At 43.4% G+C, this 27812-nt stretch overlaps 1 protein-coding gene across 1 annotated transcript in view; it reads right to left on the bottom strand.

The window, feature by feature from the left end:
• LOC121590373 overlaps positions 1-27812 on the bottom strand; it is a 137549-nt gene that overhangs the window by 23455 nt on the left and 86282 nt on the right. Inside the window, exons 3-4 of the mRNA XM_041909993.1 lie at positions 2350-2481; positions 2105-2167 (exon numbers count right to left, since the gene is read on the bottom strand). Coding sequence (XP_041765927.1) covers positions 2105-2167; positions 2350-2481 — 195 coding nt within the window. The remainder of the gene's footprint in view (positions 1-2104; positions 2168-2349; positions 2482-27812) is intronic.

Raw genomic sequence — 27812 nt, 5'->3', positions numbered from 1 at the left:
AAAATATATTAGTATTGAATTATTAAATAAGCTTTTCATGGGTACCATTTGGAAAGATTATAACCACAAGATTAGAGATACAGGGTTTCCCACGATTTATTGGTCGGTTCCCATCAATTTTTGGTGGGTTCCCATATTTTGTTGATGCGTTCCCACGATTTTTTGGTCGTTTCCCAGAATTTTTTGGTCCAATTGTATTGATATCCAATCGGAAAATACCAATAAATTATGGGAACGAACCAAAAATCTATGGGATACGACCAAAAAATCGTGGGAACGCACCAAAAAATCATGGGAACTGACCAATAAATCGTGGGAAACCCTGTAATGGAATTTATTGAAAACAAAAACGTTAGGTACGAAAAAATCTCATAAATCACAAAATGTATGGGTTAAAAAACAGAAACCATTAGAAAAAGGGTGATTGAAATGACTTCCAAAAAACCTTTGGTCATTAAATTCTAGGAGATTATTAGACGAGGCATCAAAAAATGAGTGTAATGATGAAACATTCAGGAAACCTGAGTAAGGGGGAATCGTGCATGGGCTGTAGCATTTTGGTTGTTGATTTTGAAACCTGATGGAATAGGCTTGCTTAAGTATGGCATTAGAAATTTCGAGAGAGAAAAAGCTTATAAGATTAAACGAAAACATACAAAAACAAGCGCTAATAGTGTCAGCCTCCCAGGCAGTGGATGTGTTGAAGTGCTATATTCTCTTCAAGATATTTTCAGCGATGGCATTGATAGGGGAGTTGAAATGTCACAGCTTGATTGTGTACAAGTGTGCAAAAATCAATCACCACTTAAGGGAGGTCGCCCATTGAGCTCAATGGAAACGATGGTAAAAAAAGACTAATCAGATTAAATCACATCAAACATCAAGCTCAGTGGCTTGACAAGTGCACACAAATGCTTGTGTTCACGTTCCTTCCTCCCACAACCGTTTTTATTCGAAGAAACGATCGATTGAGATGAGAAAGTGGGAAAACATTAAAAAAAAAAACCATCCCTACCCCAATACATACGATTGTACGTGTGTAGGCGTGTGGCTTTACATTGGTATACTATTAACTTTACCGGTGGGTTGAAATGGGTGGGGCCCCCTTTTCCGGGGCAACAGCGCAAGCAAAAGCTGCTTCTGCGAGATGTTCAAACAAGACGGTGGCGCTTTTTCGTCGCTCTTTTTTTGTTTTGTTTAAGACGGGTCAATAGTACTTCTAAGTGTTGGGGCTATTAAAAGGGAGAACGATGTTAAGTGTGCGTGTGTGTTTCTTTGGGGCGTGTAGGTGGCATTATTCTCGGAAGAACGTTTTTACTTTGATCCTTGGTGACGGTTCGATGTGACAGAGTGAATCATGTGTGAACGTGTCGGTGTGGTGGTGTAAGGGTGTGTAGGCGGTGTGCAAAGTTTCCAACGATCAACAAGTAGTTTAAGGGTGGGTGAAAAAAAGGACGCACTCACACACAAACACGTATCCGTTCAGCGGAGCGAGATAAAAAGGGACATTCTTCTTCAAACAAAGGGCAAGAGAATTAAAAAAACGCTTGAAGTATAGGAATGCAAGGACCAGGAGCAAAAGAGGTTTGCTGCAAAATGATTAGCACGCTGTGGGAAATAATGTTTTTTTACTGGGCACGTGTGTTTTATCTGTTTCTCTCCAAACCAATATGCTATCTAGCCTTGAGGCACAACTCTTGCGCAACCCACCTAGCTAGGTGATTAACACAACGGGGCGAACTTAAAGCTTCAAAAGATACATTTCAGAGCTTGGTGAGATGGTTGGTCGGCACGACCGTGGGGTTAGTTGGTGGTGGTGGTGGTGGTGGGGTTGGTGATGGTGCTGCTGCACGAGCCAAAGATTGCCCGATCATGTACGAAGAGCCCGAAATAAAATTAACAACAAAAACCATAACGAAAAGTAAGTAAACAAATTAGCCTAGCAAAAAACACAAGGGGGTGAAAACGGTGAGTGGGGTTAGTTTTTTTCCCGGGGTTTCGGTTAGATTTGGTTGTGGCACAAACGGGTATATTAGGTGAAGTTTTGTAGTCAGAGAAAACCGGACGGAAAGGTACGGAAGTGGTGCGAAACGGTCGACTTTACCTGTAGATCCTGCTTGGCTGCCTCTGCACCGGCTCGGGTGTTGAACGTAACGAAACCGACAGGCTGTGAACAGGAGTGAACACGAAACAGTGTAAAACATTATTGGATAGAGGAAAGAAACAGCAGTAGGAAAAGGAAGAATGGGGCCATGTTTTTTTTTTGCTCCATTGTTCGTACAGGTTAAAGTGTCGAAGAAAATGTTTCAGATACAAAAAACTACCCCAAAACTCGATAATGGGACTTACCGATGCCGTTTTTCCATTTTTGCTGGTAACCTTCAGCAGCGAACCTTCGTAGCCTTCGTATGCTCTGAACAGTAGATAGAGTTCGCGCGGCTTTGCATCCATCGGCAAACCACTGACGAAGAGGGTACGAACCTGTGAGAGAGGGAGAGAGAGAGAGCGAAAAAACGATACAAAATGAAGATGCGTGAGATGCGAGGGATTGCATATTGTTAGCAGTAAATTGATGTAGGAGTTTTATCACACTGTCGTGCCAGTTGGCGTGCGCAAAAAAGAAGAAGAAAAGGTGGTTCTCAAAAAAAGGTCCATACAAAGTCCGCAAAAAAGCATCCCGTCTCAATCGGTAAGATCCATCTAGGGTTCTAGGGAGGGGGTTTTCGACATCTTTCGGCGTGCTGAAGGATACGTTTTTGTTGGTTGTTGCGACTTTGCCTAAACTTCCTTATGATCGTGCTGGCTGCGTGTATTCATTCATGTTAGTCTATGGCCCCGTAATGGCGCTACCTTCCCAAATAAAGCAGCAAAAATCTGTTTGATGCAGACGCTCATTGAGCGTGGCATGAATGGTACGAAAAGTGGAAGATAGAATTTCTATGATTTTTTTTTGTTTTGTTTGTTTTGGGTTCAAAGGCGGCTAAACTGATAAGAACACGTAGCTTTGGGAAGCACGAAACACCCAGATAAAGAGCCGAGACGATGATGGGTTTTTTTGTTTCGATCTGTGTTATCGTTTAGGATGAGAGCGAGTGAACTTACAAATCCATCTTCAAAGTTTCGGTTTGAAGTTGGTGGTTTGGTTAAATTTTAGCTTGAATTCCAGTGGCAAAATGCAAGAAATGTTTCTTAACTGTTTTTGGTTTATGGTAACGAGAGCGAGAGAGTCTGGAATGTAACAATTTACTCGAACAACTTTTCACAATTGCATTCAAGCAACCGACAAACACGTCCAAAGAGGGCGTCACTCTTGACTAGTATTTTATTTGTTTGTTTTCTACCTTTACAGCTGGTTGCGCTAATTTTAATACAGCAGTATATCGTCCACAAGAGATAAAAGTTCGAACGTCTTCCGTTGCCAGCCGCAATAAGGAAGCGAAAAACTTTTCGCTTCACCAACGGGGCCATAACAAATAGAGCAACGTGCTGGCAAACGTGTTGTTTCGGACGTTCCCCCACGAAGCACGAGTTCGTGGTGGGAAACGCTTTAGTTGCAGAACATAAGCCCCGAAAGCCTTCTCCGCCCAGCTCGCTAACGACGAAAAGCTAGGCTCGGGCCATACTTTTGCTCCGACCGGGAGACGGATAGGCGGATACAAACACACGGTAAAGAAAACACTCATTTTGTGGCCAAAATTTGACCATCAACGTGGTACAACGTGGTGTGCCTGTGGTATCGCGCTGCCCCAAGCCCCATTGTTTAATTTCTGTGCGGAAAAAATCTAATTTCAAAACGAAACAACTTGCTTTTCCGCATCGAAACGCTGTGGTTTTGGTTTGGCAAGCAGGGAATACATGTTTTTTTGTGTCTTCTCTGCTTCCATTTCTTTGTTTTAAACTTCGTCTCAATATACGCCCGTACCATCTCATGCGCAACAGCAGCGGAAAGTCGTGCAACTTACTTTTTTTGTGTACCTATTTTGCTCCCAATTGGCTCCCGAAAGCTGAAGTTAAAGGTACAGAGTATTTGGTTCCCTCGCTACGTTGTTCCTATCCGTACCGGCAATGTTTATTATTTCTAACTTTTTTTGTTTGTTCCTCGGCAGTGCTCTCTATGTTGGTGTATTGTCTTTCGGGATGTTCGTTTACGTTCGTCATTAGAGTGTCCTATCCGTCTGGGCGGGAATGGAAGAGAGACTGTTTTTTTTTGTTCTTGGTAAAACCGGACAGGGAATATCAATAAAGATTTTTATCTTGACAAGTGTTTTCGTGCCTTTTAGACGCTTTCCTAGCTTACGGTATCGGTGCCGGCAGTACGCAGGATGTGGAAATAGATAGGTTTTTGCTGTGGGGTAAAGATAATTCGTTTCCGATAAGCGACGGATCAGGATGAGGTGCAAAGAGCCGCACCAGACTGACTGATGGTAGATTAAAGCCAAAAGTCTTTCCTCGTTACGGTGGATGATTGAAACGATGGCAAAAAGGCGGATTAAGGAAGCATCAGGAAGGTGATAGGGAACACTCACAGCATGTTATGCTTGAAATAATTAAAATGTGTTGTTGGAAAGTATTATCCCAAATTATTTTAAGCTATTTTGTTCATTTCAATCGCTCTTAGTTGATACATTGAAAGGAAAAATACAATTTCCCGTGAAATTGAAGTAATTTTAAGCACATGTTCGCAGAAATCGTAAATCAATGATAAGAACCAATCAGGTGTTTAAATCCTTCCATCGTGATGGAATTTGTTTTGCCCAAATCTTGAGGAATATAGCTTAACAATAGATGAAGCTGATACCCAATTTATAATTCATGGGTTGATGAATTAGACATCTTGTCAGCTCGAGCATCCCCTCTCAGACTCATCTCACATCGTATCCTGACGGTAATTTGCTCCATACCACACCTTTGCAACAATTTCTATACCACAGCGCATCCTTCCATATCCCATCATGATAGCAAATTGTTGAAGTGGGTTTCACCGTACATCATCATCATCATCTTTGGACAGTTTTTAGGCCTACAGACGATGTGCAAGCACACACACACACATCCACACATACGCGCACATACACGTATCCATTCACTTCCAATTGTCTTGGGTTTTGTAGCAAGGCGTCATGTTTAATCCTTTCCACCCATCACCGCCCTCTCCACACACGCTCACACAAAAACAAAACGCAAAGGTGCGAACGAGCGATTCCCCATGTTTAACAAAAGCCCTCCAGGGCTAATACCCACAACACTTGTTTGCCCTTCATCACGTCGCCTGGAGAGGAAGGGAGCATGCCTGTGATGCCCTGTTATCGTTTCATTTTAAACGAAATTAATTATTAACTACGATACTGAAATGAAACTTTCCCACGCCCTGACGCCTGACGGTTGGGTGCAAAAGTCGGCAGTCAGGCCGGCCCGGCTGGTCAACGGCCGTACCGGGGGGAGGGGAATGTGGCAATGGTGCGTGCTCAAGTAGCTCGGTTTCAGTAGTACGTGGCATACAACATGGTTTGCTATTAATGCTCCACATCGCTCTACTACAAGGTACATGGCCCGGACGCTTTTGCTGCACATTATGCTCGTCCTTATGGACGGCACCGATGCGATCCGTAGACGGGCCAATTCCAATTAACTTCCTCCACACTCCAGCCACGTAGCGTGCAGTGTGGTCAGCGTGGGAAAATTAGAAACTGGTAGCCCTATCGGATATCCTGATAGTGTTTAAAGGCTAGCAGGCGATTAAAATTTCATCCACCGACACCGATGCAGAGGCTGGACCTCGATCGGCAATCAACCATGCGAAAGCGAAGTGGTAAGCCTAGTTATGGCCGGGTTTTGTGCAAGTTTTTATCGCAAAGTAGTTTTAAGTAGCATGAATAAACGATGAGCATGTGTGTGTGTGTGATAGTAGGCTTGGCCAGTCCCTTTGAGCGCCGTATGTACCTGGGTAGAAGGGTTTGTGTGACGGGTTTTGGGCAAATTACTGGCACCATCTGGTAACGATCTCGCCTGTCGTAAAAGAAGCTTGTCAGTGTGGCCAAAAACTCGTAATTTTTCCATTTGATGCAGTTAATGTGTTCCATAGATTAGTGCACTTAGCCAAGGGAGGGGGCTTTCATGAGATGAGAAGGCAATTTTCAAAAACGAACCATACGGTTCGCTGGCACTGACACGTATGGTAAGGAGCTGAGAAGGAGTCGGTGTTCTTAGCCTATTATTTTCCATTCTTAATCAAACGCAAGACACAGCACGCTGCTAAAGTAATTAAAAACAGCAACAAGGAATAAATTACATCCTTCAGTGACATAAAATATGCACCTGAGAGTCATGAATATTCGCATGCTCGCTGCCGAAACTACATTCCAATCCGAACAATATCCCTCCACTGTGGTATCCCTTCCTGTTCAAATGGGAGAACTTCGCAGAATGTTCCTTCCCCTTCTCCCCCTGCCAAACAGGCTCTTCAAAATGGTTGAAAACTTTTAATGAGCTTTCTTGACGATATCAATCATGATAAAACGTGATAGCTTCATCTGGGAATTTTGAGGGATCGCAATGGCTTGGGTTATGTGTCCCTTTCGGTTTCCATATGAAATCGTAACCTTCTCGAGACTATCAATCTCTATCAGCTGGATGGATGGACAGAGAGGGTGCATGTGTGAGTGTGTGTGCATGCGAGTGGCGATATCGGTTGTGTCGTGTTAGTTTAGTATTTATGAATATTAATGCATGTATCGACGCATGGGCTACCTTTATCCATCACCTGTGGGACTGTCCCCTAGATGCTAGATATGCCTTATCATTAACCGTAGGGAGCCGATGAAGTGATAAGCAGCAAAAACTAATCATGACTAGCTGGTGTGAGATGCGATGAGTTTGATTTTTTTTTTGGTTCTAAACTTTGAACCTAAGTGGAAGCGTAAATGTGGAAACTTTAATATCACTCCGATAATTTAGAAGGCAATTTTATCGTCACACCGAACGCACCGCTCCCAACTAATGAAGTTACCAGTGTTACAAAATCATGATACGAAATGCGTCCAAAAACCCGGCAGGCAGGTAGTAACGGGAGCGATAACGAACTTTTCCAAAACGTCCGGAAAAATGTCCGTTTGCTTTTCCCGCTCTCATCGTGTGCCCTGAGCGCGAGTGATTAAATTATTGCTGTTCGGCGGTTTAGTCAGCCCGGTGGTAGCGCTCCTTAGAGCGATTTTGTCACCGTGGGGCCGGGGTTGCCGTCGCTGTCAGCTTCCGTTTGCCGCTTCCGCCCATCCATTTTGCCAATATTTGTCACACTAATTAATTTAAATTTCGTGCCACGCCTCGGTCTTCGGGGCGAAAAATGTTTAATTAAAGTGGCGGGTCACCGTTTTGTCAAGGCGCCTTCTCGTGCTTTGGCTCAGTTTTTCCGCATTGCACAGTGCACCCCACAGGGACTAGTGGTGTCTCGTTGTATACCTTGTATTTTGTTTATTTTTGATCACGTCCAATGAAGATGTGGGCACGAGAGATCACTATGTAAAGCTGTATTTGAATGTTTAAAAACTTGACATATTTTACTTTTTTTTATTAGGCCTCAACCAACACCCCTCCAATCTTCATTCGATCGTCTATTATGTCGTGATAAAATAATGACAAAACATTTATTATTTTTGTTATCCAGTGTGGATGTTTTCTGCTCCCCCTGTCTCTCTCCCTCCCGCTTTATCTTCTCGTTGACATTTCGTTCCAAATATCTCACCACGCAAGAATCTTCTACCTTCGTTTTATTGTACATCGTTTGGAGGGCAACTGGAGCAGGTTCCGCTTGCGCTATCCACTCTCCCTTTTATTGCTGAACCAAATTTCGTGGAATCAGAGTGAGAAACACGTCGAAAATTATATCCCCCCACCCCTTCAGTAAGGCAGTAACAACTTTCTCTTCCGTTTGACAAATATTCTTGTTGCGTATCATAATGTTCCCGGGCACAATCTTAAGCTTTGTTACCGACCATGCCCAGTATAGCAAGGACATCGTCTTACGAAACGGTGAGACGGCGAGAAGCAAAAAAAAAGAAGAAAACCCTCTAAGCCTCTTGCTTTCCGCACACAAAAGCAGCTTACACAACCGAGCTACGAAAGTGAAGCTACAAAGTGTGCGGACGGAAAGGACACGCTCATTGTTGTCATCCATCTTTGCCTTGCCCCGTGCCGCAACCACTCACAGTGTGCCACTGTTCTTCGTTCTTGGCGACAGATTGAGCGCGCTCTGTGCCCGCGCGCGAGACGATAAATTACGCGCATCGCTCGATTTGAATGGGAGATAATCATTAAAATTTTAGTAGCGTGAAATTTTCATCAAACTTTTGCTCGGGCGTTGGGAGAGGCGGTCGGTCGGTGCCTGGGGTAGGAGCGGCATGCGACGTTTGCCGACTGGCTCCATGCGAGCAGCGCAAAACCGAGTGCAAGAAGCTGAGTGGGATTGAGGTTTTCGGGCGGTTGAAGCCAATGGAAAATCTGCAGTGGTGTACGTGCTAGCGCTTTCACAAGCACATGCCGATTGGCGGGCGGACGGTAAAGAATCGCGGACGAAGTGGGGTAACAAACATCGATGACTTAATTAATTTGTCCCTGTTATCCTTCCCAGAAGTCGTGGTGAAAGTGTGAGTTTTAAATTAATGTTTTTTAGACAATGAGCCGGCTTTAGCGATTGTTTGGGTGGAAGACATCTTTATCACCATCGTACTCGCTGATTGATTGCATGTTTTTCCCGGGGCGAAAGAGCATTTCTTTTATACCGGTTGAATTAAGAGTTGAAGCATGAAGTGAACCAGTTTGACGGATGAATGGATTGCTCAAGAAGTTTTAGTTAGGCGTGAAACGGTTTAGTTTAATTGTTTAACAAGATGATTAATTGTCGCTCAATGCAAGTGGGAGCATTATAAAAAATCATCCAGGCTAGTTCATTTATAGTCATTCATATGATTTATGAATACTAAAAGACCGATTAAATTGTCCGCTTTTGATTAAAGTTCCTTTCCAAATGTTTCCGTTCACAATCCCTCACGCCCACATAGCCTATGATTCATGTAAAGGAATGAAGTCATCACGCACGTGGCTGCTCCATGCCGTACTGGGCGTCTCCATTGAACCATCCGCAACGTAACCGCAACGACCGCACATGTTATTTTTCCCGCCATCCGATCGCTAGTAAATCGAAGCAAACGGCTTATTTGACGTGCAATGCTTTTCCACACTGCCGGTTCACCTCGCCACAGCATGGCTCTCTGCCGCCATAAACCACGCGCACAATTTATTCAGCCCCGTTGGTTTCCTCCGGGCGGCCGCAAAGAAATTGGCCCGAGGGATGCTGTACACAAATGGACAACATTTATTTTGCTACGTGGTGTATTTTTTGCTGTCCTATTTACCTTCCTCCTATCTATCGCTATCACTGTCAGTTAACGACCATTCGTCTGCAGCGGTGTGTTCGATTTTTGGGACCCGAACGGCATGCAAAACTGGGTAGGCTGCGCTGCGGGGCATGGGCAGCCCTGCGCGACATGTTGGATAAATATTTACACAGCAAACTTTGCGAGGGGCCGCTATTAGACCACGAAAGACCAGGGGAGAGAGAAAGGGTTACTTCCAGTGCTAAACGTGGGGATGCAAGAGTGGGAAGACAGCATGCACACGCTTTCGGTTCCCTCCGGTGGAAGATCCTAAGCAAACATTTTAAACCCCGTTGTTACCGTTGTCCCGTTTGAACCGTTGCTTGGCTTGCTGTTTTCTCTATCTAACCAGTTCCATCCTTCAGCACACGCTCATCGATTGTATGCCAGTGTCGAAGCAAAGGAAAATTCGTTCAATTTTGTGTTTGCACGCACAAGTTGCGTGCGGTAGACAACAAGGCACCGCAACCCAGTTGGCGTCTTCCTTTGCCTCGGTCGTTGGTATGAGCGGAGAGCGGGAAATGGAACGGGATACAAGCGTGTGGAAAGCATAAAAGGAAAGCATGCGTATCCGCAACGAAATATGCCAGTTCGACACAACAACTTCCCAGAAAGGAATGTGGTGAATTAATTTCACGACAAGCATTCAATCCTATCCACCCGCAGCTCGCAGGCAAAAGCTCCCACACGCCACGGGAGAAAGTTGAACATGCTTCCATATCAGTGCACACAGCGGGTAAGACGAGGAGGGCCGGGCGGCGCAGGATGTCAATGGAGGGCGCTGTTTGTGCGCAATGGTTTTACGATGTGTTTGGAGTTTTTGCCCGAAACATAGAACCATCCCCAGATCTTCCCTCTTCTCCTCGCAATGACGGCGTTCTCGCTAATTGATGCAGAGATTCGTTGGTACACCAAATTGGCCCCGTTCTGTATCACTTTTTGCTAGGCGCAACCAAGCAACACGTGGCGATGTGGTGCTGCACGGATAGGGAGGGTGGTAGAAGGGGGAAAGCTTAGATGAGTATGTTTTCTCCGGTTGGCTATGGATAGGAAGATAATTGCTGTCGCTTCGCTGGTAGATTGTGTAGCAGTGTGTCCTGCGAATGTTTGGTTTGATGGTATCTTGAAGCCATTGTAAGCAACCGGTGGCGAGCATTGCCAGTTAACAGCTTAATGGTGGGCTAATGTAGCCTAATAAGCGATTTAATGAGCGACTAAAACAACTCGTTCGTTGGTATTTGGTTGAAATCTGGTGAATTGGGCTGGGCTTTACAAAAGGATCATCAGACGTGTTTTAAAATACTTTTCTAGGTATTGGTGTTGACATTAGATGAGGGTTGGTACATTTTAATAATTGTACAATTTTTTAGTCAGCTTTGCTTTGGACAAACTATCGCGGAGTGAGTAATGGTATTGAAATTGTGTTGAACATCCACTCCGAAAAGTGTACACACGCAAAGTGGAAGCAAAACACACCCTTGCGTTATTATTCCACCCCACCCCCAAGCTCATGTATGTCGCCTGGTTGTCTGTGTTGAAAAACAACTTTAAACACGCACGTGCAGCTCATTTTTATCCACCATCATCCAGAGACCGCAGCACCAGCCGGTTGTTCCCTTTTTTTGTTTCTCTATATAGCTTCATGAGCCTTATTAAACATTGTACGCAATAACTTTGGCTGTGGTATATTTCGAACAAGGGCAAGAAAAACAAAACGACAAAAATAACATAAATTGAAAAAAACAGAACACAAATTCTTCCGTCCAGCGCTACGCTCACTACATTGCAAAACACGTGCGGGTGAAGCGTATCAACTGGGACTGCGAGCAAGGGGCGGTGAGTTTTAATCCGTGCGACGGAGAAGAAAAACGATTTTCGCGAATTGTCGCATATTTCGGTGCGTAGTGCCGTTTGTGTTCCAATTGTGTTCCTGTTTTTACAGCACGTTACGCGAAACATTGGTTTGAAGAGATTATGAGAAATTCCTGCGTTTATTGGGAGTGTGTTCAGCATGCGTTACAAGCACACCGAATGAAGGTAGCTCGGTGTGCGTGAGGAAATCTCACCGTAATCGGGCTAGCCGGTAATCGGGCTTAAAATGTCCACCGAATACGAGCGGGTGTGGTCGGGATTGAATAACAGGTCTTATTCACGATTTTACAACAGTCCCGCGTACCCGTGAGCCCGTGAGGCATTCGGAGCATGAAGTTGACTGTAACTATTCATTAAAATTTATAGCTTACAACCACTGTCAATCTATCCGCAGGGCATAGGCTCAGAATCGTAGCCGGTACAGAATTGCATTTTCGGATTTTAGGAACGTTTCTAAATCAACCCGTACTTTGCGCGTTGGCTTGTTGCTTCCCCCAGGATAATACCGCCATTCCCCACGAAATACATCGGCCCCGGCGAGGTCATGTGGTGGGTCTGCGTGTCGCGTTCTGTGCGTGTTGCGTTATTGTTCCCCCTCGCTGGTACGGGAGAACCCGGCAGCATCGTCCATGTATGCGTGATTATTAAATATGGATTTATTATAATTATACTGCACGGGAAAAGGGTGTGGGAAAAGAGGTGTGGCGCCATGTACTGGACCTGGTGCCGCGTTACTTGTCGGCGTCGATAATTCTGCTCCATCTCGATTGCTGGAGTCGAGGTTTGACCTCGATGTAATGGTAACGCATAATTTATCTGGCCATTTTGAGTGACACGCAAAAAGCAAACATTTGAAGCAAACGGTAGAACTGTTTTGGCACATGATTTCGGCACGATCAGAAGCGGCTGGATTGCTTTCGGCATATTTTAATGTAAAAAAAGAAGGTTACATATTACTCAATCAAATGGATAATGGATGGTTTCCTTGAGGGTGCGTATAATACCTTTAAAACATTATTGTCATCGGTCGGTTTTTTTTTTGTTTCTTTTTGCTGGTGGAAAATGTACATTAAGCAAAATACTCCAGACATAAAAAAACAGGGGAAAACCCACCTCTAAATGATCCCCAACCCCAAATGGTCTGACATGTACTAAACAGTAATTTGTGCCGTAAAACTACTCGCTGGCATGCGATTGCGTACGCGATGCTTTACCATTGCCCGTGCCTGCCCGTGTAGGTGGAAATGTTTTGCACGAAATCGTGCGTGTCACATGGCAAACGTGACTGACCGATACCATGCAGGGTGGCGCTTTCGTGTGCAGAAACCGCACAAAAACCGGGGGGCGCCGACGCAGACGTACGCTGATGTCCGTGATGATTATTAAAATATTATAATTAAATCATGAAACATGAAGCATTCGCAATCGCGCCCGTTTGTTTGGTCGGCGGATCGGCGAGGGCTTTAGAAGGATTATTGGTGCCGAGCGGGTGTGATGAGGTTAGGCAAATAAAGCCACGGTTCCAAAACTATGAGTACAGAGCAGCACTACCGAAAATCCGTCCAGTTTCGAGGGTTTGGCATAATGATTTATTCATTTATTTAATATGTAGCGACGTTGGTGGATTCGAGTGCTATACACGGTCCATTCAATCACTGTAATGTTTCTCCACCCCCCTTTGGTATGGTGAAAAGCGGCTAGATTTACATAGGTCAAATCGAATTTTCCATGCCTGATTAGGTTTGAGTGTTTGGGCTTTTTTGGTCGAGCAGTTGGTTCGCTTATCGAGAACGAAAATACCACCAAGCAGCAACGATACTGTTGTGTACAGTGAAAATAGCACCAAGCAAAGCGAAATTCGAATTGAATTGAGTTTTGCCATATTTTACAACAAGTAATGATGGCGTTCCATGCCAAATTGCGAGCTGGCTTAGGGTTCTGCCGAATCGATTAATTATCACATTGTAGAGGAATTGCATTAGCACAAATTGTTACTGGGGCGCCATTAACCATCACCATCAAAGCCGGGGTGTTAATTTCGCCCAGTTGTACGTCGTGGAATTAACCTCACGGGAGCCAAGTTGTGCCGTGCGGGTTAAGTTTAAATACTGTGTGTCGTGATTCTCCATTAGTGTGTGGCTAATAATTAAACTAATTATCTTAATGTTTCGTGTGCCGCCATTGCTAGCGGGAGTCGCTGAAAGCTCGTGTGATTGCTTTTGCTAAGAGTTGCAACCAATCACAGTACACGGAAAATGTGTGTCTATGTGTGTGTGTGTGTTTGGGATGTTTCACCCAAACTCGTTGTGTTCTACTTTGCCCCAAAAAAAGAAAAAAAAGAAGTACCTCTCCGGCCGGATGTGCACGAGCGAAGATCGAGCCGCTGGAAAAGTTGAGCGTAAAAAGTAATTTTCAAAACTGCCTCTGCCACCCGCTCGCACGCTTGCTCGCTGTTGGTGTCGGAAGTTGGCGGGAAGAGTTTCTTGGTACGGGCAGCAGTTTGAAATATTTTTTTGCAAGGAAAATAAAACAAGCTTTACCATGTGTGAAAATACCACATTTTTTCCACAACGATGATGCTACGATGAAGTTCTTTCCGAAAGGGCTGGGTGGTGGTGAATCGGGATCTGATACGGTGTGCGATGTGTTTCGTCGGGTGCTATATTTTGCTGTAATGTTAATGGGCGTAAAGCATGATTTCTTTGAACTGATTTTCCTTCTCGGAGGGTTGGTGGGTCAAAATTATCCTGTTTCATGTTGCTACTTGCTACGGGCGGAATGGAAGGTTTTTAACGACACAAAGTTAGTGGCGACGAAAAAAGGGAAGCAAAATTTGGGCACTGCTTTTATTAGCAGCCTCCTATTCACATGATTTGGCACAGTTTGGTGCTTTACAACATGTGTGTATGAAATGAAACGAGTTTTTGAAGTTTGCATACACCGATGGGAGTTTAATTGCACATGCAGACGTGAAACTCTTCTTGAACAGACTTTTAATTTGTGCCTTTATTGAAAGGTTTGCGGTCTTTGAACGACATTATGAATAAAATATTTTGAAAGTTTTTTAGTTTTAATGCATCTACTGCTTTCCGAGGCGCAATAGTAATTAATGATCATTTATAGTTTTGAAAGTAACATGTAGATCAAAGCCTTCGTTATTAGTAAGTACAAACAAGGAGGCTGAATATTGTGCATGATGCACATGTTTGTCTCAAAATCAGAACGTTGAGTCAGGTATTTTAAATACTTTCATAAAAAACATAAAAGGAGGTACCAATTCGAAGAGGGAATAATTATTGTTTGTGAAAAATTACAGCGCTTCTCACAATTTCTACAATATATTCCTTCTCTTCAAACCCCACGATTAGTGGAATGACAAATTGTACATAAATGATAGCTTAACGAAACGAACCATGGCACCTATCCGGTCGTTGTTTCTCGCGCACGCATCGAATAGAAACTTTCTGACAGTGCATTTTACAACGAAAACCCCTTACGGTGCATGAAAACGATATATCAGCACAGTTACAACACTCCATCACTGGACCCAAACTGGGCAACATAACATATGCATCCCAAACCCGGAACCAACCGGCTACAATCGTGTGGGTGAAGCCGCTGAAAATGAGAAACACCGAATGACGCTGCAGGTGGCACGTCAGCAAAATGTAAAGGTCACCCAGCATTTGATAGTATTACATAGCAAACATGCTAGTATCATGCTGGGCGGTACGGTTGAGCGTCCCAGCGTCTCCTTTAAAGGTTGAGGCGTACCGTCGCACGCTTCATCGCGGAAGGAAGCGGGTGTGCGATTTTTTATAATTAAATTCTAGAGCGAAAAAATTAAATTATTACATTATTTTCCGCAAATGTGGCACGCTGCTCTCTTTCGCTGCGCTAGAGCAGGTGAAAAAGTAATACACACAGCAAGCACAAAAGCTCCGACCAGGGAAATGGATGCTTCGGATGCCGGCCAGGGACTAATGAAGAATGATTTATGACTGCTTTCGGTGTGCTGGATAGGAGGGGAGAACCAAGCAACTGCCTTCATACCCGCGACCGACAGTTTGCAAACCGTTGTTGTTGTACAGAGGAAAAACACAAAATCACACATATTCATCCCGTTGTCTTTAAGAAGAGAAATCCTTACCTTGCGGCCCGAAATCACGGGCAGTATGTTTTGGGAAATGTATAGCCCCCATGGGGGGAAAAATATGATACCACTTAATATGATTAAATTTTGACGCGCTGTCTCCGGGCGCAACTGACGAGCTGTCAAGCGTATGACCCGATAAAGTGCGTGCTAATTGAGTTTGGTACGCAAATTCACGAGCGTCTTTTGTTTTGGTTGTGCAGTATATTCTACATTGTCTATTCATGCGTTGTGGTGTTAGCAGAAGACAAAGCGGCTTTTCAGTTGAAGGTTAATAGCATTTTGAAAGGATTGAAAGAATCTTCACAATAAGATGACAAGGTTATAACGAGAGATAGAGAGGGGATTAAGAAAACGAAGAACAGCACGCAGAAAAAAAACTGATCACTGTTTGTGTGATAAGATTAATAGCATAAAAAACTAGTTAGCTCACCATAAATAACATTTTGACACGTTCACAAAAGACTGGCAAGAGTTAAAAAAAGAAGAGAAAAATCCCTCCACCTTCACTGTCCCTACTAGCTCTGATGCTTTATGCTGCAAAAGCCACAGTGCCCGGATGCCTAATAGAAATGCAAATTGTATTTAAAAGTCCGTCAACTGTACTGCAGCCCGTCCGATTTCGACCCGAGTCCGGCTTTATACGGTTGAGCAAGACAAGTTTTGCTCGAGCTCTGCTCCCGAACGGCAAGAATCAGCTGTGGCCCGGTTTCGTCGGTTTCAAGCGAGAGCCATTACGGCTAAACGGGACGCAGGATAACTAAGGATAACGAATTCAAACTTTATCTGTGACGTTGGAAGGGCGCTTTGGGTGTTGCTCTTTCCCTCGCTGTTCTGTCAAACACACAACCGACACACGCCGAGAAAAAAGGTTTATCTGTTTTGCATTTTAATGGTGTTTGTTTGTGGAAGTGATTTGCTCTGGAGGTTGCATTATGCTGCGGTAAGTTTGTCACCGAGTACTTTTGGCGCACTGGCTTTTCCGTGGGGAGGCTGGAGATGGGAAATTGGAGCAGTAGTACGGAACGGATGGCACACTAATTTGGTGAAGGAGGGGAAAAACGAGATCTATATGTGTTTTATCTCACAATGACCTTAAGACAATTAAAAGATATCATCGTGAAGAAATACATTTAGACGATAGTCGATCAAAATGTTCGCTTAAAATCCAATCAAGCAATGTTATATTAATCTGTATTTAATCCACTATGTGTGCAAAAAAAATGTGCATCTGTTTGAAATTTATATCACTGCAGCAAAATAGTAGTTGCACAACCATATTCATAAGAATCACGTGAAAGGATTTCAATCAGATTATGACACATGCGGCCCTACCTCACGCACACGTACGACAACGGCAGCTTCTCGTCGGTCCACATTCGCCAAAGAGCGTTCCGTTTTTCCGGGCTGGCAGGTTGCACTGGAACCTGTGTGCTTGCGATTTATATCAGTAAGCATACCACAGGCAGCTTTATGCCAATCTGATTGGCATCGAGATGTCAATCCCCTTCGGCAGAGAGCGTTGTCTTGCAGCAGAAGACGCAACATGGAGGAACAAATTCAATCGCACTTATTTACCACCCCGTGCATTTCCTATTTCCTATGCAGCGCGTGCATGGCAAGTGATGTGATTTAGTTTGCTTCCGCCCGTAAGTGGCAGATGCAGGCAGCAAGCAGACGTCACGTGGTGGTTTTTGGCGGGTAGCTTGTCATGGCTCAGCAAGATGGAACGTTTGTTCAGAATAGTTCGTGCAACATACTTCGTTTGGAGGTTTCTGTTTTTTTTTTGTTTACCGGCGCCATGACAGCATATGAAAGGTGGCGTAAGTAGAGTGTGAATTCTACCACCTAAGCAACCGTATACAAATCGTGCCGTAGTGGTGTTTGGGATGGAAATATCTTCGCGAAAAAAAATGTGCTACCACCAGTCAGACAGCATACAAACAAGGCGAGCACATTTGCTATTCTCCCTGCGGGATCTTGGTGAACCTTAAAATGTTCCTCAAACACTCAGCATCACACCTGAAATGGGTTGTCGGTAGCGCTATAACGCACCCCCCCCCCCTCCCCCCTCCCACAACGAAACATGATGTGAAGCTAATGGAGAAACCCAGTTAGTAACTGCTACGTCGACCACGAACCCGCTTATGATCGGGAGGGAGCGACCTAGAGCACGAACGCTCGCAGCTACCGGCGGACGGTCGTCGGCTAGTCGGTATGTCTTCATTACGACTTTTCGGAGACATTAGGATAAGACACCGTTCAGTCGTTAGTACAAGGTTAACGTGCACCACTCCGCCCTCGTCATTTTTGCAGACTCCCGAAACCATTGCCGGAGCTCCAAAAATGGCTTCGTTTGCTACCTCCTTCGGGGCACTTTGCTGGCTTTGACGCAGCCGTTAAAATGTTGCCTTTTTGGCCCAACGATTTGAGGCGATGGAAACCTCTTGAACAACTTCATTTCCTTATCCCGAGAGTGGGCCCAAGCACAACTACAGCACACCTGAAGTAATCTTACCATCCAACGCGGTGGGACTTATTCCGAAAGGAGTTGCTTCTTCCGGGACTCGGTAATGGTTTTACTCGGCAAACAGGCAACACTGGGTGCGGTGCAGGTTAAAATTGGTGTTATCGACGTGTGTGTGTATTTTTTGTTACTGCTGCTGTTGTTGTTGTTATTGCGATGTTTGTTTGTGTTGTGCAGTGTTCGTTCGAGTGTGCTATTTCTGGCTCATGAGAAATCTCTACGACCTTAAGGATCACCACACAAACATATACATGCACGAACATACTCTTACTGGTAGGTAAGTCAATTTTCATATTAAGAAAATGGTCCCGACCAAGGTAAACCGTAAATGGTACACGGGACGGGTATCTTTTCACTGTTTAGCACACGATATTTGCAAGTTTGCACGAATGAAACCGTATTCCGGGTATGCAAAGGAGTGCAAAAAGGGCAAACGGCTTCCATCCGAGTGATAACTATTTTGGGGGGGTCGGTTTCTGTAGCATCATCGGCATCATCACACCCGCTTCTCGGACTTTGGAAGGGTCTACGGATCGATAAACCGGGTGGCCCGGCCGGGTAGATGGGGCGTTTGGCATGGGGAAAAGGTGTGAAAGCTCCTTTCATAGCAGCTACCGTGCTTCGCTTTCCAAGTGAAATGAGAGCTTTACAGTTTTCATGCCCTGCTCAAGAGCAGGGACATTAAATTATCTCTAATCGGTCTCGAAGGTTCCGAAGCCAGTTACGTTTCGGTTTTCCAGCGAACGGCACTGGGTCGGCACTGGGAGGAAATAGGAAACTTGACTTGGCGGTGGTGATGATGACGATGATGTGAGGTTTACGGAAAGCACTTAGCTTTGAAACCCTTTCAGGACAGTCTGCGACTCAGAAGCCCAAGCGGCCAAGCGGGGAAGTAACATCGGTGGGGAGCTTTCGAAAGTAGTTAGGAGCTCATAAAACTATCATTTAATTAGTGCTGTTCGAATCGAGCTCGAGTGCATGAAATATGGTTAGATTATTTCCACTTTGGAATTTGCTTTTTGCAAACTTAAATTAAGAGACATATTTTTAGTGAATTTCTTTAACTGCAAAATGGCAGTCTGCGTGTGACAGTGTGCATCGATTTACTTAGCTGGGGTTTTAGTAGATTTGTTTCGTTCATGTTTTGCGTACCTGTAGAAGAGAAGAGGAAATAGAAGAATATTTTAAATAAAATTTAAATAAATCGTTTTAACTGTCAAATATATATAAAATTTGCTTTCAGAATATTGTAGAACTATCATAGCAGGTACAGCAATATTTGCAATTGACGTATCCTTTCCCACTTCACGCACTTCACGAGAATTGGTGGAACATTGTACGACGGGTTTTTTTAATGGAGGGTACGGCTCGTTTCGCCATTTCGTCGAGATCGAGACAAACAAAACCATAGGTCACGCTAGGGAAAAGCAATATTGTGGCACATCATTCTCAAAAGGGAAGCATAAAGAGGAAAAAAAGCCAACAACAATGGACACAAAAAATCCCCGAAGCAACGCATGAAAATGATGATCAAATTACACGTTTCAATGTAATGATTCTCGTTTTGCCTTCCCTCACCATACACTATCGGCCACAATGTAGCAATCGCTTTACCTCATACTTTATTAACGTTTTTCTTTTGCAATTTTCCGCCCGTCCAATTCAGCTCGATTGTCCAGCTCGACACAAAGCTGGCAAATGGAGGACCAGAATCGGTTTTGTTACGTGAATAAAGTACAGGGACTAAAACAAAGCAAAAAGGTGGAAGTGTTTCTGGTTCGCTTTTTTGTTTCATTGTAGTGCAATCTGTGCATTACCATAAGGAAAGTAGTTTACTTCCCTGCATTTTGCATCCTTTATGATACTGTCGGTTTAAAAAATCGATCGTTTAGCATGGATGGGGTCGGCGCGTTCTCCCACTCTACGCACCATGGGTGCACCTCATCCTCTCACAGTGACCCGTCATTGTGCCAGACATGATGGCGTCAACGTTATTAGCTTGGGTGGCTCAATGATGCATGGTGGTTGAAAGAGTAGGAGGGTGAGCGAACGTAGGTGTGCTTAAATTAGTCACCATCATATGACCGGTGGTGTGGCTGTAGTGTAGGAGCACCATGTTCCTTGCATATGCGTGTGCGTGTGTGTCTGTAAGGCTCGCTAGACGAGTAGCGTATCACTCAAAAGGGGTAGAAACATGTTTTTTATTTGAGATAACATGAACTGTACAAAAAAAGAAGAAAAACACTTGAGCGAAAGAACAAAAGGGAAGTAAAAACTTGCCAAGATAGTACTTGTCGCGAAGGTTTGTTTAATTTTAATTGGCTTCTCCTTCTTGCTTCATTTGCATGCGAGTGGGTGTATGTGTGAGGAAGAAGTTGTATCCAGGAGCAAAGGAAAGAATGAAAGGGATTGTAGTTAAATTGTTGCCTACTCTAGTTCCCACGTGCGAAAAGTCCTCGACATTTGTCGTTCGCCGTGAGTGGTAAGAGTGGTTCACGGGTTTCGTTGTTATATTTTGCTTTATTTTTTCCACTGGCGTACGCTTTGTTTCCCAGTCCAGCGGTACAACGCGCACTCAGAACTTGTGAGCGGTGGAAACGGAAAAAAGAACCTTGTTATCCCTATCATTAGTTGGATAAATAGGCTTTCCTTTCTGTTTTGTGCTAACGCTGCGAGGGTTTTTACGTCACCAAGCGGTTCGGGCAAACCTTGTCCCAGCAGGACCTTCCGGGCACTATGTGCACACAATGGGCAGCACAAAGCAATGGGTTAGCGTGGTTTTCAGTGTTTTAATGAATGTTTTGTAACTATGAAGAACAATACACGACGCATGTGTTAGTGCGCGTGATTCGAGCTAAGGAATTTCAAAGACACAATAAATTAAACTGTAAAATTTGATTCCTAATCATAATACCAAGTCAGCTTTTCATCTACAAGTAGTTGAAAATTTAAACGAAAATCTCGCTTACAAAAGATTTTGTGTTTCAACCTCCATATCGAGTGCCACCGTTTGAGTACATAACGTAATTGTAGCTCACTTCAGCTTAGTGTTGTCATCATCCTTTTGCCAGAAACACACTGAAAACCGCATGTGTGTGTGTGTGTGTGCATTGTAACAATGAACCACCCCCAGCGGGATGTTAAATCAACGAATTACTTCACTCACTCATGGAATCATTTCGGTAGAGAAATCGGTAGTCAGTAGAGAGCAACGACAAGAGCAATGATCGGAGCACAACGAGTGTAACAGACACTCCACGTGTGAGAGATGCATGAGTCCGACAAGGACAAAGTGAGACCATTTGGTGTGCAAAGTTAATTTAAAGTTTAAATTTTAATTACAACTCTCACCGTCACACCGATTGCATGCAATGTTCGATCACACAACATGGATTGTGGTAAAGGAATACCATGAAATGTTAGATACTGTAGATATATATTGTGCAAAGCTTTACATTCTTAAGCAGCAGAGTTTTGGTTTTCTACAACTAACTCAATATCAGTATTGATTTTTAACATTGTTCTGATATTACTGGATAGCGATATTGCATTGCTAGGATTGCAATGATCCTCTAAACCATGCTCTGGGTATCATTCGGTGCGAAAGTGAACATGTTCATAAGAGAAACGATAAGTTTACACCGTATGTCCTCAACCATCATGACGGAAAACACTTCAAGACTCCAGCGTTGCACTGCTAGAAATATCTCGTTAACTAGCCAAATGTAATGAGCCAACATGTGTGGGCACAGTCAAGTTCAAAGCATTTCAATGGAGCAAGTACTCGCTTAGTTTACAGATGATACAACAATCCCCACATGTCCTACCAGATGGTTGAGTTTTTGGAAATTGTATGCCGACAAGATATTTTTTCCGTTTCTCGCGTTACATTACAACTGCTGTAGCAGTCGTCCGTTTGTATATTCTGAAACCTGAAGGTAAGCATCTCATCCTTGATGCCGCAACACATTCACCCAGGGAATGGGGGCCAGGTACAAAGGCACATGGTTCCTTCGGTTTGCCGTAAGCTGTTGCGAAGTTCATGAATAGCTAACAACTACCGGGATGATGTTGGTGTCCATTGCTGACTTTGCAACATACACACGATTTACGTCTGGAAAATGGCCTATGTACACACACATACACATGCAGAACACAAAATGAAAACTGCTCTTAGGTACTGGCAAGGCTTTCATTTTGAATTCTCGGTCTCGACAAAGCGCTTGCCCTGAAGAACGTCGCGTGACGTGTTCTATCCCGAGGGCCCATTTGTGGCGCTCGTTGCAGAAAGAAGTTCACCTCACTCGGCTGCCGGAAGATGGAAGGTGTTTTTGTACTGAGCTCTCGTTTCTCTCTTCTCATTGCATGGCACTGCAGTGTAGAATGCACCTTCAGGCGATACAATGTTTGCAGCGAAACGAACCATTTCGTTAAATCAACTGGGACTGGGAGGGAAAAAGGACTCCACCCGAACAGCCAGGAGACTGATTCTTGCTCTTCTGCATGTGCGTGCTTTACCATTCGTCACGACCACTACGCCACAGTTGCATCCTGCAGCCTGGTCACTTAACGTCGCACGAGATGGCAGTGAAGCGTACCAGGGAGAAGATGTGGATTGGAAGAGATCGCATTTAGAATGAGCGGCACACTCTCATCGCTGCGTTTGTGTGTGTGTGTGTGTGTGTATGTGTAAACGGCTCCATACGGAAATCTTCACCATCGGTCGTCGTTGCACCATGATTGTCGACCGACTCAGCCGGCTGGATTTTACATCGGGCTTGTTTGTTCAGCTTAATTGCTGCAACGTAACACTGCAATTGACTGCGACGTGCTCAAGTGGATGCACTTGTGTAGCGTTTTACCCGTGCTGTCCTGCCATGCGATCCTAGCTTCTCATAGGTGGGAGGCTCTCGTTTTTGCAGAACATGCAGAGGGTTTGCGTTACCTTTTACCCATTCTAGCCAAATCTGCCCCCCCTGTTTCTTTGATTCGGCTATACCTTCTGGGAGTTCGTCCGTAAGTGCATTTTACTACCCCTACGAGAAGGAAGGATTTCACCGAAGGGTTTTCATATGTAGAATATATTTATTTGGAAAAATGGAAAAGGTCTTTTCAATGGCAATCGGATAATTGGTTCTCTGGTTTGCAGTTTTTGGAAAGGAAATAAACTGAAATGATAAATGTTCACCGCAGTCAGTAGACAACGAATGATTGAATCGTAGTGATTTGGATGTTTTAGTTATGTTTGACTTATTTGTGATTAAATTTTTATTTATGAAGATGGAAATATTGTATACTCCTCTACTTTTTCATCGTTATGAAAGTAAGTATAGTAAACTAAATTTTATTTTTACCATATTTTGATGAAAATAATGCACAAACTATGCTCAAGAGTAGGCGTTTTTAGAAAGTTCTTAGAAAACATTAGTATTCTTCTTCGTAGTCTGCTCGGAAAATATCCCTCAAGCAAAAGGCTTTAAAAGTAAGTAGAATGTGAAGGAAAAATCTAACGTCAAAACGTAATTCCCTTATGTTCTTGTATCTAAACAAGATACGGTTTGAAAACATGACTTTCCGAAAGAAAAAGAGGCAATCATCCGACAGGAACTATGGAGAGCAAATGCTTTGTTGTTATGAGTAGATGGTTGCAGCGTAAGAAATATCTATGCCCGAGGCTATGCCCGTATTGACCGTGGAAGGAAAGATGCTAAAGAAAGAAAAAAAAAAGCTAACATACTTTTATTCCTCTATTTCCACCACCTATCAGTCTGCATGAAAAGGAGTAGCATCGACTTGGGGTACTTCCACAAAGCAAACAGCTTCTAACGAGTGGTTCCACTATGTTTTGATGTCGTGTTTGATGACCATTTGAAAGCAAATAGCCTTCGCTGTCTACATTCCCCTTTGCAGTTTAACGGTATTGAATGATCGACAACTTCAAAATTAAATTATTGTTCGGCTCTGGCGTGACTTTCGTCTGAGCAACCGTTGGAGTAGATATAGTTCAGTCCATGCATATGTGCACATGTGCCGAACCGATCACAAACACGATGTTTTGCTCAACCTTGCAAATGAGTTTTTGTAGCTGTTGTTGCTGTATGGTAATGCATGCATGAGAAAGTAGAGCAGTTAAAGGCACATGCAATCAAAAACTGATTATTGATGTATTTGCTTTGAAGCAAGCGTCCTATGAAATGCCTGATTGGAGTGGAAATGTTTTTAGTTTTGTAGATCATCTTGGAGACTTGCTTAGTAGTATTGTAGACTTACTGTAAAAAGGCAATCATTATTAGTATTAGCTCTACTCTAACAAACATTAAAATGATTATCAAGCTCATTATAAATGTCGACCTATTATTAGTGTAGGACATATCGAAGGACTACAACCGACCTCATCATCTCGTTATGTTACGTAAATGCAATCGCGTAACTAGCGAACATAAATCAGACCGTTGTTTTACCGAACAGCGTTAAAAATGCTGATCCATGTCGATTCCATGCTTTTCATTTGGGCTGCTTTCAGCCTCAGAAAGGGACGATACAAGGTATGGTAGGTTAAAACAGAAAAATATGACATGCTGGGTGGATATATTTCATCACGTTCCCTGTTTTCTACCTGTTTTTGTTGCAGACAGAAAGAAAAAAGTTTGAATCACTAGCATTGCCAGCAATATTACGGAATGTTGAATAATACAGCAACAAAAAAGCGTTAATTTATGGTGACAGTTTTGTTTTCCATTTAAACGCCTGGACAATATTTCATTGTTGCGCCAGGTGTAATATTATAAACTGTTTTCGGGTCATTACGTGCACGGTTGATGTTGGTTTAAGGAAATTTATATTAGAGTCGTTCTATTTAATCATATTTCTGTAAAAGTGGTTTATTTGTAATAAACTTACTATAGGAAGCAAATTCATTGCAGTTGGCGCTTTACAATCAAGATCCTGCATTGAATAGTTCAACCAGGCGTCTCCACTAACCTCATACGATTGACTTTCGCTTACCAGACGGGCGTAAAAGATACGTCAGCCAATTCAACAGTATGGAAGCTACCAACACATGCTTGCTTTCCGTTCCAGAGCGATTACTTATTTGTGCGATACAAAGGAGTAAGTTGTTGCAAAAGAAAAAGTTGGCCATAATTAATTGAAATCAATTTATGCCACAAACACGCTTCGGACAACCAATCAAGCATAACCAACCAATAGCAGTTGAATAAATAACTTCATTTGAATGGATTTCGTGGAAAGATTATACCCGTTTGTTTGTACAATCTCAATTTTCATCCTTAGACCAAGTGATACTAATAATAGGCTGGGTGGAATTAATCAGTTAAATGATACGTTGTTTTTTACATCCAAGCATGCACAACACTGCCACGTAATGTTTTATGAATAGCATAAACCCATAGTAGCCAGCACCGATAAAAAGGTATTGAAATGGTCGGTATTGAAAAAAGGTGGGTTTGTTTGTTCACATATCATCCAAATACCACGAAATCGAAAAGCACTCATAAGTATGCACGGAACGCGGGTGCATGTGTTCGTTTACATTGCATCCGCGTGTGAGGGTTGCAGGGGTTCAATCATAATTAGCAGCAGTTAATTTGCATATCTAAACATATCGATCGCAAGCGCCCACATCTTTACGCTGTTTCGGTGGATGCGTGGAAAATTCGCTCTGTGGGACGCAATCAGCAACCGCAGGAGAAATTCAATTCGGGATTTTCAACAACATTTTCCAACCACTGTCACGTGGTGACTCATTACGGCTGAAAATGGAAAGGTGTTAAACATATAAACACACATTCGTGGAAGTCAATTTTAGTAGATGCATTGACGAAATCCACGGTAATTGCATCGGACTGCAGATGCGTTAAGAACGACGGAGTTGAGAGGATTATCGCTAATCAGCAGAATCCGTATATACGCATTGGTGGAATATTGAGATAGGCTGTCATGCATACACGACAGGTTTTGATTGGGTCACATTGTTTACGTTTGAGGAGTTCAATCGGATGGAAACGCAAACAAATTGTTGTTTATTTATCAGTCAAGAAGTTGATTGTAGAAAAAATAACACCGAGTTAGAACAAGAACATTTTTAATCTAAAATCGTTTTCGGAATCTTTAATAAGCATTTATATTTTATATAAACACATGATCGTTGCACATGGTCATTTGACACAGCCAATGCATCCCAATTTAAAGCAATACATTGCTAACTGCTTATGCTTACCGTTTCTTTGCAACAAAATATTGTTATCAACAGCAAAACAGATGCACCTAGGCAACGTGCTTTACATTTTCCAATATTCATCCCCAGCTACCGTAAATGTACGAGTCGAGATTTTTGCTTCAATTACCTTCATTCTCGGAGAGCAAAAAAAAAAAAAATATGACCAGCTCCAGACGAAGAGATGCTGTGGGTAAAGCGCGTTAACGACCACCATGGAGAAACGCCCCACTTTCGAGGTGGCTTATCGTAAAACCTCACCCAACCAGACACCGCACTTTTAAAGGTAGTCGTGTGCTTGATTATGCACGATGAAATTTTCATTTTTCGCTTCGCCAGGCAGAACCGGCCCGGAATGCGTGAAGGTAAACGAGCTGTAAGCGAGCATAGCATGATAAATACTGTGCCGGTTGGCAAGAAGGATACTTGGTGCCATAGTGCAAAGTCACTGGCAGTTGCAGCAGCAGCAGCAGCAGCAGCAGAAGCATCCAAACGACATGCAAGGCGTAAAAATATGTGTTTATTTGCTCTGCTGCAAAGGATTTCTAGCGGTTAAGCTTGATGTGGTTAACCTACGGTGCTAAGGATAAGGTTATGGGTTTTCCGCACAAGAATTAGCATCTTTTGGCGCTTGATTCTTGGGTTGATTTCTTTTAGTTTGGATTGAGAACGCTTCCATTGGTAGATTTAAAATGATGATTAATGGTACCGAGAAAAAAATGCGCAAAAAATTCAATATCCAAATATGTTACACTTTATCAGCATCTACTCGCAAAGCGGCAAATAGCAGCACTGCTACTACTGGTAAGTGATAATTTTTCAGTAAGTTAAGCAACATCCAGATTGAACAAAAAGTCGAAGAGATAGCGACATAGCAAAAAATGGTAATGCCGAAGTAAAACTGTTGCTCGTTTCTCGTCTGGCTCGGAAAGCAACCGATTTGACTGGAATGTTTTACCATCTTCTCTTGTATTTTTTTTGTCCATTTTCCTTTGCACACTCTACGGATGGGGGATTTAAAAAAATGTCAAGTTTCTGTTCCTGGCTGCTTCGTTGCATCGGCAACGGAATGCAAAATGAGCAGCATAAAATTCCACTCCGGACGACCTAATCGTTCTGCAGTTGAAGCTTATCGCTTCAATTAATGAAGTGAAGTTGATTTTAAGAGCTTTAAGAGCTTTAACGTGGAGTAATAAAGTGAATCACTTTTTTCCCACTGTATTGGCAACATATTTTAACAACTTTTGCATCGCGTTACTGCTCGGGAACATATTTTCTAATGCCACTCAATGATCCGAAGGACAGTAAAAACCGCCACTCTTACCGTCGTCCAGCATGAGAGTGTTGGAATGAAAAATGCCTTTTTGTCACCATGAACGTCAATAGGGTACAGGGGCCATAGTTGCCTTTTGCTCTTTACCTCTTCTGGTCGCATGCCTGTGGACGCTCCAAAGCCCATGTAAAAGAAACCGGCAAAAAGTAGCCATCAGTTTACCCTTGTCAAGTGAAGCGATGGTGGGAGCGTTTCAAATATGCTCAACGAGCAAAGTGAGTCAGAATCATCGAAGTCCCTCCGGTTCAGCAGCCGGAAGTTGA

The sequence above is a fragment of the Anopheles merus genome, chromosome 2R, assembly GCF_017562075.2.
Source record: "Anopheles merus strain MAF chromosome 2R, AmerM5.1, whole genome shotgun sequence".
In the NCBI taxonomy this organism is placed as follows: domain Eukaryota; kingdom Metazoa; phylum Arthropoda; class Insecta; order Diptera; family Culicidae; genus Anopheles; species Anopheles merus.
Note: the sequence above shows the minus strand (reverse complement) of the source record. Positions and strands in the feature narration are given on the sequence as shown.